The sequence below is a fragment of the Equus asinus genome, chromosome 2 (genome assembly GCF_041296235.1).
Source record: "Equus asinus isolate D_3611 breed Donkey chromosome 2, EquAss-T2T_v2, whole genome shotgun sequence".
NCBI lineage: Eukaryota > Metazoa > Chordata > Mammalia > Perissodactyla > Equidae > Equus > Equus asinus.
The window spans coordinates 154610187-154624181 of record NC_091791.1 but is presented as its reverse complement, the minus strand read 5'-3'; the positions used below and the strand labels follow the sequence as shown (position 1 = coordinate 154624181).

The window sequence follows — 13995 nt, the reverse complement described above, 5'->3', positions numbered from 1 at the left end:
GTTCTGGCCAAAGCAATTAGGCAAGAAAAAGAAATAAAAGGAATCCAAATTGAAAGGAAGAAGTGAAACTCTCACTGTTTGAGGACAACATGATCCTATATATAGAAAACCCTAAAGAATCCACTAGAAAACTATTAGAAATAATCAACAAGTACAGCAAAGTCACAGGGTACAAAATCAACTTAGAAAAATCAGTTGCATTTCTATATACTAATAAACTAACAGAAAGAGAACTCAAGAATACAATCCCGTTTACAAACAACAAAAAGAAGAAAGTATCTAGGAATAAACTTAACCAAGGAAGTGAAAGACCTATACACCGAAAACTATAAGACATTACTGAAAGAAATCGAAGAAGACATAAAGAAATACAAAGATATTGCATGCTCATGGACTGGAAGAATAAACATAATGAAGTCGTCCACATTACCTAAAGCTATCTACAGATTCAATGTAATCTCAATCCAAATCCCAACAACATTCTTTATGGAAATAGAACAAAGAATACTAGAATTTATATGGAACAACAAAAGACTCCAAATAGTCAAAGCAGTCCTGAGAAACAAGAACAAAGCTGGAGGCATCACAATCCATGACTTCAAAATATACTACAAAGCTATAGTAACAAAACAGCATGGTACTGGCACAAAAATAGACACACAGATCAATGGAAGTCAATCGAGAGCCCAGAAATAAAACCACACCCCCCATGCACAGCAAAGCTTCAACAAAGGAGCCAAGAATATACACTGGAGAAAGGAAATTCACTTCAACAAACGGTGTTGGAAAAACTGGACAGCCACATGCAAAAGAATGAAAGTAGACCACTATCTTACACCATACAGAAAAATTAACTCAAAATGGATTAAAGACTTGAATGTTAGACTGGAAACCATAAAACTCCTAAAGGAAAATGTAGGCAGTACAATCTCTGATATTGGTCTTAGGAGGATCTTTTTGAATACCATATCTACTCAGGCAAGGGAGACAAAAGAAAAAGTAAACAAATAGGACTACATCAGACTAAAAAGCTTCTGCTGGGCAAAGGAAACCATGAACAAAACAAAAAGACAACCACCAACTGGGAGGAAATACTTGCAAATCATGTATCTGACAAGGGGTTAATTTCCAAAATATATAAACAACTCATACAACTCAACAACAACAAAACAACCCAATCTAAAAATGGGCAGAAGTTATGAACACTTTTCCAAAGATATACAGGGCCAACAGGCACATGAAAAGATGTTCAACATCACTAATTATTAGGGAAATGAAAATAAAAACTACAACAATATCACCTTATGCCTGTCAGAATGGCTATAATCACTGAGACAAAAAATAACAAATGCTGGAAAGGATATGGAGAAAAGGGAACCCTCATACACAGCTGGTGGGAATGCTAATTGGTGCAGCCACCATGGAAGAGAGTATGGAAATTTCTCAAAAAATTAAAAATAGAAATACCATACAATGCAGCTACCCTACTACTGGGTATTTATCCAAAGAACATGAAATCAACAATATAAAGAGATCTATACACCCCTATGTTCACTGCAGCATTATTCACAATAGCCAAGATGTGGAAACAACCCAAATGCCCATTAACAGATGAATAAAGATGTATGTATAGACAATGCAATACTCCTCAGCCATAAAAAAACAAAACCGTCCCATTTGCAACAACATAGATGGATCTTGAGGGTATTATGTTAAGTGAAATAAGCCAGACAGAGAAAGACAAATGTATGATTTCACTCATATGTGGAAGATAAACAAACACATGGATTAAAAGAATAGATTAGTGGTTACCAGAGGGGAAGCAGGTGCAGTGGTGGGCGAAAGGAGTAGAGGGGTGTATATGTATGGTGACAGATAAAAATTAGATTATTGGTGGTGAGCACAATACAGTCTATACAGAAACTGATACATAATAATGTACACCTGAAATTACAGTGTTATAAACCAATATGACCTCAATAAAATAATTTTTTAAAAAAAAACCAAGAGGCCAGCCCACTGGCCTAATGGTTTAGTTCATGTGCTCTGCTTCAGTGGCCCAGGATTCGTGGGTTCAGATCCCAGGCGTGGACCTACACACCATTCATCAAGCCATGCTGTTGCGGTGTCCCATGTATAAAGCAGAGGAAGACTGGCATAAATGTCAGCTCGGCGACAATCTTCCTCAAGCAAAAAGAGGAAGACCGGCAGTTGGCTCAATCTTCCTCACCTCCCCCCACCCCCAAACAAGACCAAATATTTCAAGCAGCAAGTGCCTTATCACTGTACTTTAAGAAGGAACTCCATGTCTAAATCAAAGCAGTCGGGTATCTTCTACAGGTTTATAACCTTCACCTTATTATTCAAAGCTTTCTGAACTAACTTCGCACCTTAACTAATGGCTGGAAAGTTTTTAGGTCTTCATATCTACCATTGTTCATTATGTACTAACTGCCACACTTATGAGAAAAATCAGATGGCTTTGGTAACAGCATTTGAATAGTTGAACTATCATCAATCTAATGTTAGTCTATGAAGAAAGGGAGTTTTTCCAACATAGGAACACTTTCAAAGAGCAAGTGCATTAAAAAGCAACCACTAGAATTTAAAGTGGTACAGCTGCTTTGTAAAACAGTCTAGTAATTCCTCAAAAGGGTTAAGCATGGGGAACGGCTCGGTGGGACAGCAGTTAGGTTTGCACCGTCTGCTTCAGTGGCTCAGGGTTTGCGGGTTTGGATGCCGGGCACAGACCTAGCATCGCTCATCAAGCTGTGCTGTGGCAGCATCCCACATAAAATACAGGAAGACTGCCACAAGACGATAGCTCGGCAACAATCTTCCTCAGCAAAAAGAGGAAGATTGGCAACAGATGTTAGCTCAGGGCCAATCTTCCTCACACACTCTCACACACACACAAAAGAGTAAGCATAGAGTTACTCTAGGACCCAGCAACTCTTTTCCTAGATATATACCCAAGAGAAATGAAAATATACACCCACACCAAAAACTTGTATGCAAATCTTCATTGCAGCATTATTTATAATAGCCAAAAAGTGGAAACAACTCACTATTCATAACTATGATTCATAATAGGCAAAAAGTAGAAACAATCCAATTAGTTCATTAACTGATGCATGGATAAACAATATGTGGTATGTCCATATAATGAAATATCATTTGGCAATAAAAACAAATGAAGTAGTGACGCATGCTACAACATGAATGAATCTTGAAAACATTATGCTAAGTGAGAGAAGCTAGACACAAAGGACCACATGTTGTTCAGTTTGTATGATACATCTAGAATAGGCACATTTATAGAGACAAATGGACTGGTGGCTGTCTGGGGCTGAGGAGAATGGAGAGAATGAGGGGCAACAGCTAAGGGGAGTGGGGTTTCTTTTTGGGACAAGAAAATGTTCTGGAATAGTGAAGATAGTCACATAACTCTATGAATATACCAAAAATCATTGAATTGTGCACTTTAAGAGGCTGAAACTCTTTTGGTATGTGAAATATATTTCAATAAAGCTGTTATTAGAGCAATCACCACCGCTATCTGAATATAAAGTTAGAATGATGTATCATCAATGAATATAAAGCAGAGAGTAAATACCCAGCATGAAGGTCTGAGATTTCTCTCGAAATTCTCACCTCCTTGTCTTTACTATACTTATTCTGATGAAGTTTCTTGTATTTGTGCAGTCGCAACATGTTATGAAGTTCTTCTCTGCTGAGATTGAGTTCTTCTTCCTCTTCTTCTTCATCATTGTCTTCACTCTGAGAATCTGCCTCACTAGACTCATCACTTAGCAGAATGCTCTGAAAAAGAGAGGAAATGGAAATGCAACCTCTGCTATGAAGCAGTTCCTCCATAATCCAAGCATTTTTTCCAGATCCCCAAACAATGACAAAAACAGCTGGAGGACAGTCATTCCAGTTTCCCTTATACTATTCTTTACGAATTCAACTGAAAAACACCACCAATTAAACCTAGTGGGCACAAATTAAAGAGCACTGATATAGGGGAAATGCTGTAAGCAGCAACAAGGCTAGATTTCACTAAGGACTTACAATAATATAAGATATTTTAACTAAACATCAAATACCAATGCAAAACAACTAAACAAAACAAAAACACTACTTAGAGGGTATAAAGGAAAATAGAAAGCAAGCTGTGACAGCTAATGAAGAAGAAACAACCCCAAAATCCATTAATTGATGAATGGATAAACAAAATGTGTTATTATCCAGGTAATGAATTAATCAGCCATAAAAAGGAATGAAGTACTGATACGTGCCACAACATGAATGAACCTTGAAAACATTACACTAAGTGAAAGAAGCCAGACAAAAAAGGCAACATATTGTATGATTCTGTTTATATGAAATGTCCAGAATGGGCAAACCCATAGAGACAGAAAACAGATTAGTGGTTGCCAGGGCCTGGAGGAAGTAGAGAATGGGGAGTGACTGCTTTTGGGTATAGAGTTTCTTTTTGGAGTGATAAAAATGTTCCAGAACTACAAAAGTTATCTATCTGACAAAGGGTTAATCTCCATAATATACAAAGAACTCACACAACTCAACAATAAAAAAATCAAACAACCCGATTACAAAATGGGCAGGGGACACGAACAGACATTTCTCCAAAGAAGATACACAGATGGCTAATAGACACATGAAAAGATGCTCATCATCACTAATCATTAGGGAAATGCAAATCAAAACTACACTAAGATATCACCTTACACCTGTTAGAATGGCAAAAATATCCAAAACCAAGTGATGAAAAGGGAACCCTCATACACTGTTGGTGGGAATGCAAACTGGTGCAGCCACTATGGAAAACAGTATGGAGGTTCCTCAAAAAGTTAAGAATAGAAATACCTTATGACCCAGCCATCCCACTACTGGGTATCTATCCCAAGAACCTGAAATCAGCAATCCCAAAAGTTCCACGCACCCCTATGTTCATCGCAGCATTATTCACAATAGCCAAGTCATGGAACCAACCTAAGTGCCCAGCAATTGATGATTGGATAAAGAAGATGTGGTATATATACACAATGGAATACTACTCAGCCATAAAAAAGGACAAAGTCGTCCCATTCACAACAACATGGATAGACCTTGAGGGTATTCTGTTGAGTGAAATAAGCCAGACAGAGAAAGACGAACTCTGTATGACTCCACTTACAGATGGTAGTTAACATATGGACAAAGAGAACTGATCGGTGGTTGCCAGGGGAAAGGGGGGTGGGGGGAGGGCACTAGGGGTGAAGTAGTGTACCTACAACAAGACTAATAATGATGTACAACTGTTAATTTCACAAGGATGTTAACTTTCATAACCTTAATTAAAAAAAATCTTTTCCCTACCAAAAAAAAAAAAGTTCCAGAATTAGATAGTGGTGACAGCTGGACAACCTTTATGAATATACTAAATATGGCATGTGAATTACATTTCAATTTTTTAAAATGTGATGGCTAAACACAAAGATTTCTGCATTCCTAACGTAAAGCCTCATTGATATAAAGCAAATCAGGTGTTTTACACGTGAGCCTTTTAAAGGGCCTGGTGATAATAATGAAAGAGTACCTTTAAACACGCCAATGGCTTACCACTGTAACAAGAGTAAAACACAAACTCCTTCACATGGTGTACAAGGTCCTACACGATCAGGCTCTCTAATCTCATCTTGTCCCATGCCCTCACTCACTGTACTCCAGCCACATCAGCCTCTTCCTTCCCCAAACATACCCCAGTGAGTTGGTTCCTTTCTCAGGACTTCTGCAGTTGTTCCTTCTAATTGAAATGCTCTTATCTTAAACCTTCAGATAGTTCTCTCTGATCATTCATAAATCAGTTGAGAAGTTATCTCTTTAAAGAAGCCATATTTATTTATTTGTTTACAGGCTTACACATCTCCTCCCTCCATGAGAATGTACATTCCATAGGGCAGGAACCCTGTCTATCTACAACAGTATCTGGTACACAGGATGCATTCAATTAACATTTATTGAGGGGCCGGCCCGATGGTCGAGTGGTTAAGTTCGTGCGTGCAATGTTTTGGCGGCCCGAGGTTTCACCAGTTTGAATCCTGGGAGCAGACATAGCACCACTCATCAGGCCACGCTGAGGCAGCATCCCACATGCCACAACCAGAAGGACCCAAACTAAAAATACACAACTTTGTACCAGGGGCTTTGGGAGAAAAAGGAAAAATTAAAAAATCTTAAAAAAAAAAACCCAAAAAACATTTGTTGAATGAATGAACTACTCAAAGACTGATGAAGAGTAGATTAATAATCCTGAGTACAATGTGACCCAGTGAGGGCAAGGATCTTATGCGATACACTGTTGTATTCCTTCACTCCACAAAGTGCTTTATTCTCAAAAATGTTTGCTAAAATGAACTTCCTTGAGTCCTCCAGATTTTTCTTTATAATCGTTTCAAAAAACCACACCCAGAATAAAAGATTCATCTAGAAAAATCTCTCCAACGTGCCAGAATGAGTCAATAACTTTCCTTTCTAATTGTAATTTTAGTAGGTTATTTGAATTGTAAACATTCTGCCTATCTCTTACCTTTAGCCACTTTCTGCTTTTCTTCAATTTAGAGAAGTTATATAAATTCCCTTTGTCAGATTTCGATTCTGTGTAAAGAAACATAAAGAAGAAAAAAAATGAAAGGATGACTTCCCCAAAGAATCAACAGTCCAAAGACGGATTTCATACCACACTGACCTGACTGCAGAACTCCATTCAGTGAGTATGTGTTTAACATTCCGGAATTGCTTGCTCCAGAAGTTTCACCAAGCAATGAATTTGGAGGTTCTTCCTTAACTTGTATTAAGGGATCCCCAGACTGGGGCAATAAAGGATTACTGTCATCCAGTCCATCTTCACTTTCATCACTATAAATTGAAGAATGATAAATCCACAATCACAGTTGACCCAGCAAAATACTGTAATTTATGGTTAGTAGACTGAACACTTTACATAAGAAATTGATCTTCTGAAAAAGTTGTGTTTTACTTCAAAGAAAGAAGAAAAAAATATCACACATACCAAAAATCACAAAATACTTTAACCCTAAAATCTACAGGAATAATAAGAATGAAAAATGTGGTCAAACATTATATTGGGAAGATGGAACAGCATACCTAGAAATATTCCTGTTGAAGATGGCAGACGTTTGTCGCAGGAAATGGTCCAGCCGGAGGGCCCTCTCCAGGCACTGAAGATAGAGGGGCTTTGCCAGCTCACTACAGCCGCCATCGTCCCCGGCACCCAACTCCGAGGCCATAGAACAAATCTGTCTTCATGCACAAGGATCTCTGATTGCACGGCTGCAGAATGGAGATAAGTAGTGAAAGATGAAAAGACCATTCATTCTCCCTTTGTCTTGCCTGCTTGCTATCAATGTTAAGAGAAATCAGACCTTCTAGAACACAAGACAAGAAGATAGCTCTCTACAGAAAAATCATGATAAAACTCTCATTAAGGTTTGCCTTCTAATGCAAAGGCAGAAGTCAAAAGGATGAGAAGAGCATCAAAATATAGAAATACAGTCACATGTCAAAATGAAAATTCATATTATACTTTCTTGAAATAGTACCTTAAAATGTATACCCATTTCTCTTTCACCCTACAATTAATAGCTACTTGGAACAACTATCCAAATTTATACCACAAGCTTACTATTGTACACCTACCTCATAGAGGTGCACTTCTCCACATCACCTCCAAAACAGCTGCTCCCTTTTTCATTTTGTATTTACATTAATACATATGTATGAGGCATTCTATTTACAAGGGAACAGATATATTGGCAGAGTATTCTACAATCCTTAGTAAACATGCCATAAAGTATAAGATTTAGAAATGACTTAGAAAACAGGAGCAAAGAGAATAAAAGTGAATATGAGAAACATAGGTATAGCCTGAGCATTCTCTTTGGTACCTTATGTTGTTAAAGACAATGTTAGTCAGAATGTCTTCACTAGAGAAACAATCAATATAACAACCTTCCCCCCACCTGTCTTTCATGTAACATGTTCTGCCTTACAGCTTGCTATCTTTAAAGAGTTAAGGGGTTAAGCCAGGATCCAACACAGTCATGCGCTGCAAAACATTTTGGTCAATGACAGACCACACATACAACTGTGGTCCCATAAGACTAGTACCAGATAGCCCAGGTGTGCAGTAGGCTATACCACCTAGGGTTTACGTAAGTACACTCTATGATGTTTGCACAATGACAAAATCGCCTAACGACGCATTTCTCAGAATGCATAAAGAGTAAAACGTACCTCTGTCGTTAAGCAACTCACGACTGTGATGAGATAACACTGAGCAACTAGACCACCATCTGACATATAGCGAGCATTTGATGTATGGTCAATTATTTTTCAAAAGTTCATAATTTAACAAACTAAGGTGTAAGCTTTAAAGGAAACCAGGACATCTTTACCTTGCATTGTCTTCTTTTTATTAAGTTTTTGAGTTTCCTAATATAATCTTTCTACTTAAAAGAATGTTAAAAATTCCCCCCCTAATTGATCTATAGATTCAACATAATCTCTAATAAAATCCCAACAGGCTTCTTCCTCTTCTTCTTTTTTTTTTTTCCCCAGAAATTGACAAACTGATTCTTAAATATCTACAGAAACACAAAGGAATCAGAATAGCCAAAATAATTTTGAAAAAGAAGAGAGTTGAATGACTTACACTTCCTGACTCTAAAACATATTATAAAGCTACAGTAATCAGGACAGTGTGGTATTGGCATAAGGATAATCACATAGACCAAGGGGACAGACCTGAGAATCCAGAAACAAACCCTTACATTTATGGTCAGCTAATTTTCAATGAAGCTACCAAGGCAATTTCAACAGAGGAAAGGACAGCCTTTTCAACAAATTGCGCTGGACAACTGGATATCCACATAGAAAAAGATGAATTTAAACCTTTACCACACATCATGCACAAAAAATAACTCAAAATGGATCAGAGACCTAAGAATAAAACCACAAACCATATAACTTCTACAAGAAAACACAGAAGAAAATCTTCATGACCTTGATTAAGCAAAAAGTCTTTAGATATGGCACCAAAAGCACAATCCATAAAAAAAACCCTGACAAACTGGACCATCAAAATCTAAACCTTTGCACTTCAAAAGATACCATTAAGAAAATGAAGACAAGCCACAGACTAGGAGAAAAATATCTGCAAGTCATACATTTGATAAAGAACTTGTATACACAATATAAGAACTATTACAACTCAATAAGACAACTCAATCAAAAAATGGGCAAAGACTTTGAATAGACATTTCACCAAAGAAGATAGACAAATGGCTAAGAGACACATGAATATGCTCAACATCAAAAAATACAAGTTAAAATTACAGCAAGATACCACTTTATACCCACTAGAATGGCTATAATAAAAAAAGATAGATAATAACAATTGCTGGGAAGGATATAGAGAAACTGAAACCCTTATACATTGCTAGTAAAAATGTAAAATATTACAGTCACTATAAAAAAATTTGGCAGTTTCTTAAAAATTTGAATATAAAGTTACCGTATGACCCAGCACTTGCACTCCTAGTTGTCTAACTCAAGAGAAATAAAAACATATGTCCACCCAAAGCCTTTTTTTTTTTTTGAGGAAGATTAGCCCTGAGCTAACTACTGCCATTCCTCCTCTTTTTGCTGAGGAAGACTAGCCCTGAGCTAACATCCATGCCCATCTTCCTCTACTTTATACGTGGGACGCCTACCACAGGATGGCTTTTGCCAAGTGGTGCCATGTCTGCACCTGGGATCCAAAGTGGCAAACCCCGGGCCGCTGAGAAGCAGAATGTGCGAACTTAACCGCTGCACCACTGGGCTGGCCCCCATCCAAAGCCTTTTATGTGAATATTCACAGCGGTATTATTCATAATAATCAAAAAGTGAAACAATCCAAACGTCCATCAACTGGTTAATGGATAAACAAAATGTGGCATAGCCACACAATGGAATACTATTCAGGCAATAAAAATGAATAAACAATTGATACACGCAACTTGAATGGACCTCAAAAATGTTATGCTAAGTAAAAAAAAGCCAGATACAAAAGACCACATATTATATGATTTCACTTATATGAAATATCCAGAAAAGGAAACCTATAGAGATGGAAAGTAGATTAGTGGTTGGTTGGGGGTGCAAAGGGGGACTGACTGTAAATGGGTACAGGAGATCTGTTTTAGGGGAATTGAAAATGTTTCCACATTGTGGTGATGGGTGCACAATTCTGTAAATTTACTAAAAATCATTGAACTGTCCATTTAAATGAGATGAATTTCATGGTATGTAAAATATCAGTCTTGGTAACACTTAAAGAAAAGATAATGTTAAACAATACCTTTTAAAAGATTTCACTAAGTTCTACTTTTCAAAGTGAGACCTAACATGTACCCACTCCAGAAGATGTCAGAGAAACTTGGTTTTAAAAATACAGCAAAACTCTCTTAGAGAATACATACAATTTGTCTTGAGACATGTACATACAAATTAAAGCATACAAAACTGCCACTTGGCTCCTCCTAAGGTTTTATTACAAAATAATTGATCTCATGCTCTACTTATTTTGGCTGAGAATGAAAATTATCATTAATTTTATTCACACCTACTTAAGGAGGTGTGAAGGTATGACTACAAAGTAATACTGCATAATTCAAAAAGAACTAGCCATTTAAAAAGATAATTCCTCAGTAACTAGGCTGTATATGAACATGAAGTCAAAACCAATTTGTCCAGGAAAGATCAGTCACTTCTAAGGTCTCACGGCGCTCATATATGCCTCCTTGTGACACCCAGTACACATCAATCCTGTAGTCAGATTCTCCTAGAATCACCTTTGTAGCATATCCCCAAGATGGCTGAAATGGCAACCATGACATACTCCCTTATTTCCACACGGCTAAAAGGAGGGGCTACAAGCATGAAGTTGTTGACCTATCTCCACAAGAAGTCATCTTATGACGATATCTAGAGTCAAGGAATATTTTTAAAGTGTTCAATTAGATGATTTTTATTGTGGTAAAATATGTGTAACATAAATTACCATTTTAATCATTTTGAGGTGTACAGTTCAGGAGCATTAAGTTCATTCACACTGTTGTGCCAAACATCACCACCATCCTCAATTATTTTTTTAATTGCCTTTAAGACTGGTGGCCTCTCTTTTCAACCCAGACACCCTAGCTAGTCTTTTAAAAGCTGCTACTCTAACCTGTATTTTCATCTACTACATTTGTCTTTCTCTCATTCTCTACAGGAAAATTACAGGGCCATGCTAACCTGACCCACCAGTTGTTATCCAACTTCAACACAGCACATGACATTTCTCAACAACTCTTTTACTCACCTCTTATCAATTGTTTCTCATTCTCTACAAAGACTATTTCAAACATTTTCCCTCTTCCTCAAAATACTGAACTCATTCCCCTTCACCTCTGGAGGGCCTGTGGAGCAAATCTCTCTCTTCTTTTTTATTCCACTGTTGCTCAGTTTTCCTCTTATTCTTTGTGGCATCTGAGTCACAAATACAAGTCAACTTTATCAGTCTACATTTGTAACTCTTCAGTTACGGTCACTCTGCCGGCTGGTGCAAAGATATCACTCCTTCAGGGGCAGTCCCGTGACCGAGTGGTAAGTTCACGCGCTCCACTTTGGCAGCCCAGGGTTTCGCCGGTTAAGATCCTAGGTGTGGACACAGCACCGCTCATCAGGCAATGCTGAGGCAGTGTCCCATATGGCACAACTGGAGGGATGTACAACTAGAATATACAACTATGTACTGAGGGCCTTTGGGGTAAAGGAGAAAAAAAAAGATACAACTACTTCATTATGTTATCTACTGTGTGTCATGCCCATACATTCACATCTTAACATACATATTATGTTATTATAAGGTACTTTATGTTTTTTCAATATATCACAAATAGGGCATCATACTGCTTTTACAATTTATTATATATATAATATTTTTAATATAAAAGAAGAGTTGGGTCTGAAAAGGTTTAGAAAATCACTCTCTCTCTGATCACTGTTTATCAGAATGAACGAACATAAGTCAACTTTGCTGATCAATTCTTGCTTCTGGATAGTTTCCATCTCTTTGAGAACTTCTTAGAATATTCCTTCCTTTACCTCCTTGATTGAAATTTCTTTATTCTAAATGTGGAGTCTACCAAAGTTCTCTCATCCATCCTTACACCTGAGAAAAATCTCATCTACTACCAGGACTTCAATTAATACTGGTATATGGGTGACTCTCTGGCCACCACTTTACAAAATACACAATCCACATTTCTAGATGCTTGTTGGATCTTCCACACTTGATATACCACTAGCCCCACCAAACTCAAAACTTCTCATCTGCCCCTATACCAGCTAGTTCATCTGTCTTTTCTATTTATACAACAGTTATTCAGACTCAAAATCTGTGAATAATTTTTTATATTCCCCTCTACTTCTCTCTTTACACCCAATCAGTCTCAATGTCTAGTTAATTCTTCCTTCGGGATGATGTCTGGAATCTGTCCTTTCCTTCCTATTATTAATGTTCCCATTTAAGTTCTTATTATCTCACACCTAGAATAGTGCTTCCTAATTTGGCTTCCCCCTCCAGGTTCTTCTCACTCTAATCCATCCTCACAGCTACTGCCAGGTCGGTATTCCCAAAACATCACTCAGATTATGTTGTTATCCCTCAGCAGCTTTCCAAAATTCAATAAAGTCTAAATTCCTCAGCCCAAAATTCAAAGACCTTTATCATCTGGTTTCAAGTCACCTTTCCAATTTAATCTTTTACTGCTTCCCTATATACTCCACACAAATTAAGAATGCCCTGAAGATGTCTCTTAACTTTCTGTCAGACCCATTTCAATCTTCAAGTGAAGATCTCTTTAAAATTCATCTGACCACAGGCTCATACTGCCATTTCAAAGGATGGAAGCACTATTAATATATGCTGTCAGAGCAATTCACCATTGATTGACCTGGTCCATACCCTGAACTCTGGCTCTTTAATCCTGGGTATTCTGTAACTGGACTCTGATCATACTCCAGCTCCCCTGACTAGAGCTTGATATCCACAGTAAAGTGTTTGCTTCCAAAACCTACTTACGTATATCAGACTTCCCTACCTGTGTCTACGTGTGATCCTGGACTGACTGCTTTGCACTCTCTAGTTACTGCTGTGTCTTTATGGATGCTGTTTTGCCCTTGTCCTATGAAAATGTCTCTATAAGAAAAGTCTTACCAAGTTGAAATAAAATCCTCCAAAGACGAGATGAAATACCCTGTCCCAGGAAATACTTTCAGATTATTCCTCGCTAAGACTATGCTCTCTCTTCTATGAACTTCTAAATGATTATTTATAGAAAACATGGCACTTAAATGATCTTGTAGTCTACTTACTGTATACATGGCTTGCATGATCTTCCTTACTAAACTATAAACTATTTGAGCAAAGAGTCCCTGTCTCATGAATCTATTTGGTTCTGATATTTACAAATGACCATACTAACTTACTTTTTTATGCACAGTCTTAAATATCAAGGCTACAAAACTCTAGTTCTGATGTTACATTCTAGATAAAGACAAACAGTAGACAATGACCAGAGGTCTCTACTCCCATCCTGGACACATGATTTGGGGACAAACATTTAAATAAAACAAATCACAAGATATAAAAGTCAGGTAACAGAAACTTAAGCAGAATGGATTCAATTATTCATTATTCACCCTTGCTGAATAAGGACAGGAGAATGCATAAACTGAATATCTTTCAGGCAATCCTCCATAAAAACCATCTCTCAGACAAGCTTTATATAAATACCAGGAGGTGAGAGATCAAGCTGTTACTTCTACACATGAACCTGAAGGACACCTGCACCAAGTGCCAATTCTTACCTAAGAATAGAA

At 37.4% G+C, this 13995-nt stretch overlaps 1 protein-coding gene across 2 annotated transcripts in view; it reads right to left on the bottom strand.

Moving 5' to 3' along the window:
• The window catches only part of INO80 (INO80 complex ATPase subunit), a 125967-nt gene that overhangs the window by 93771 nt on the left and 18201 nt on the right, over positions 1–13995 (bottom strand). For both annotated transcript variants that reach the window (XM_070503431.1, XM_070503432.1), the window contains exons 2-5: positions 7171–7356; positions 6752–6921; positions 6593–6660; positions 3655–3822 (exon numbers count right to left, since the gene is read on the bottom strand). In XM_070503431.1, coding sequence (XP_070359532.1) covers positions 3655–3822; positions 6593–6660; positions 6752–6921; positions 7171–7313 — 549 coding nt within the window. In that variant the 5' untranslated portion in view covers positions 7314–7356. The remainder of the gene's footprint in view (positions 1–3654; positions 3823–6592; positions 6661–6751; positions 6922–7170; positions 7357–13995) is intronic.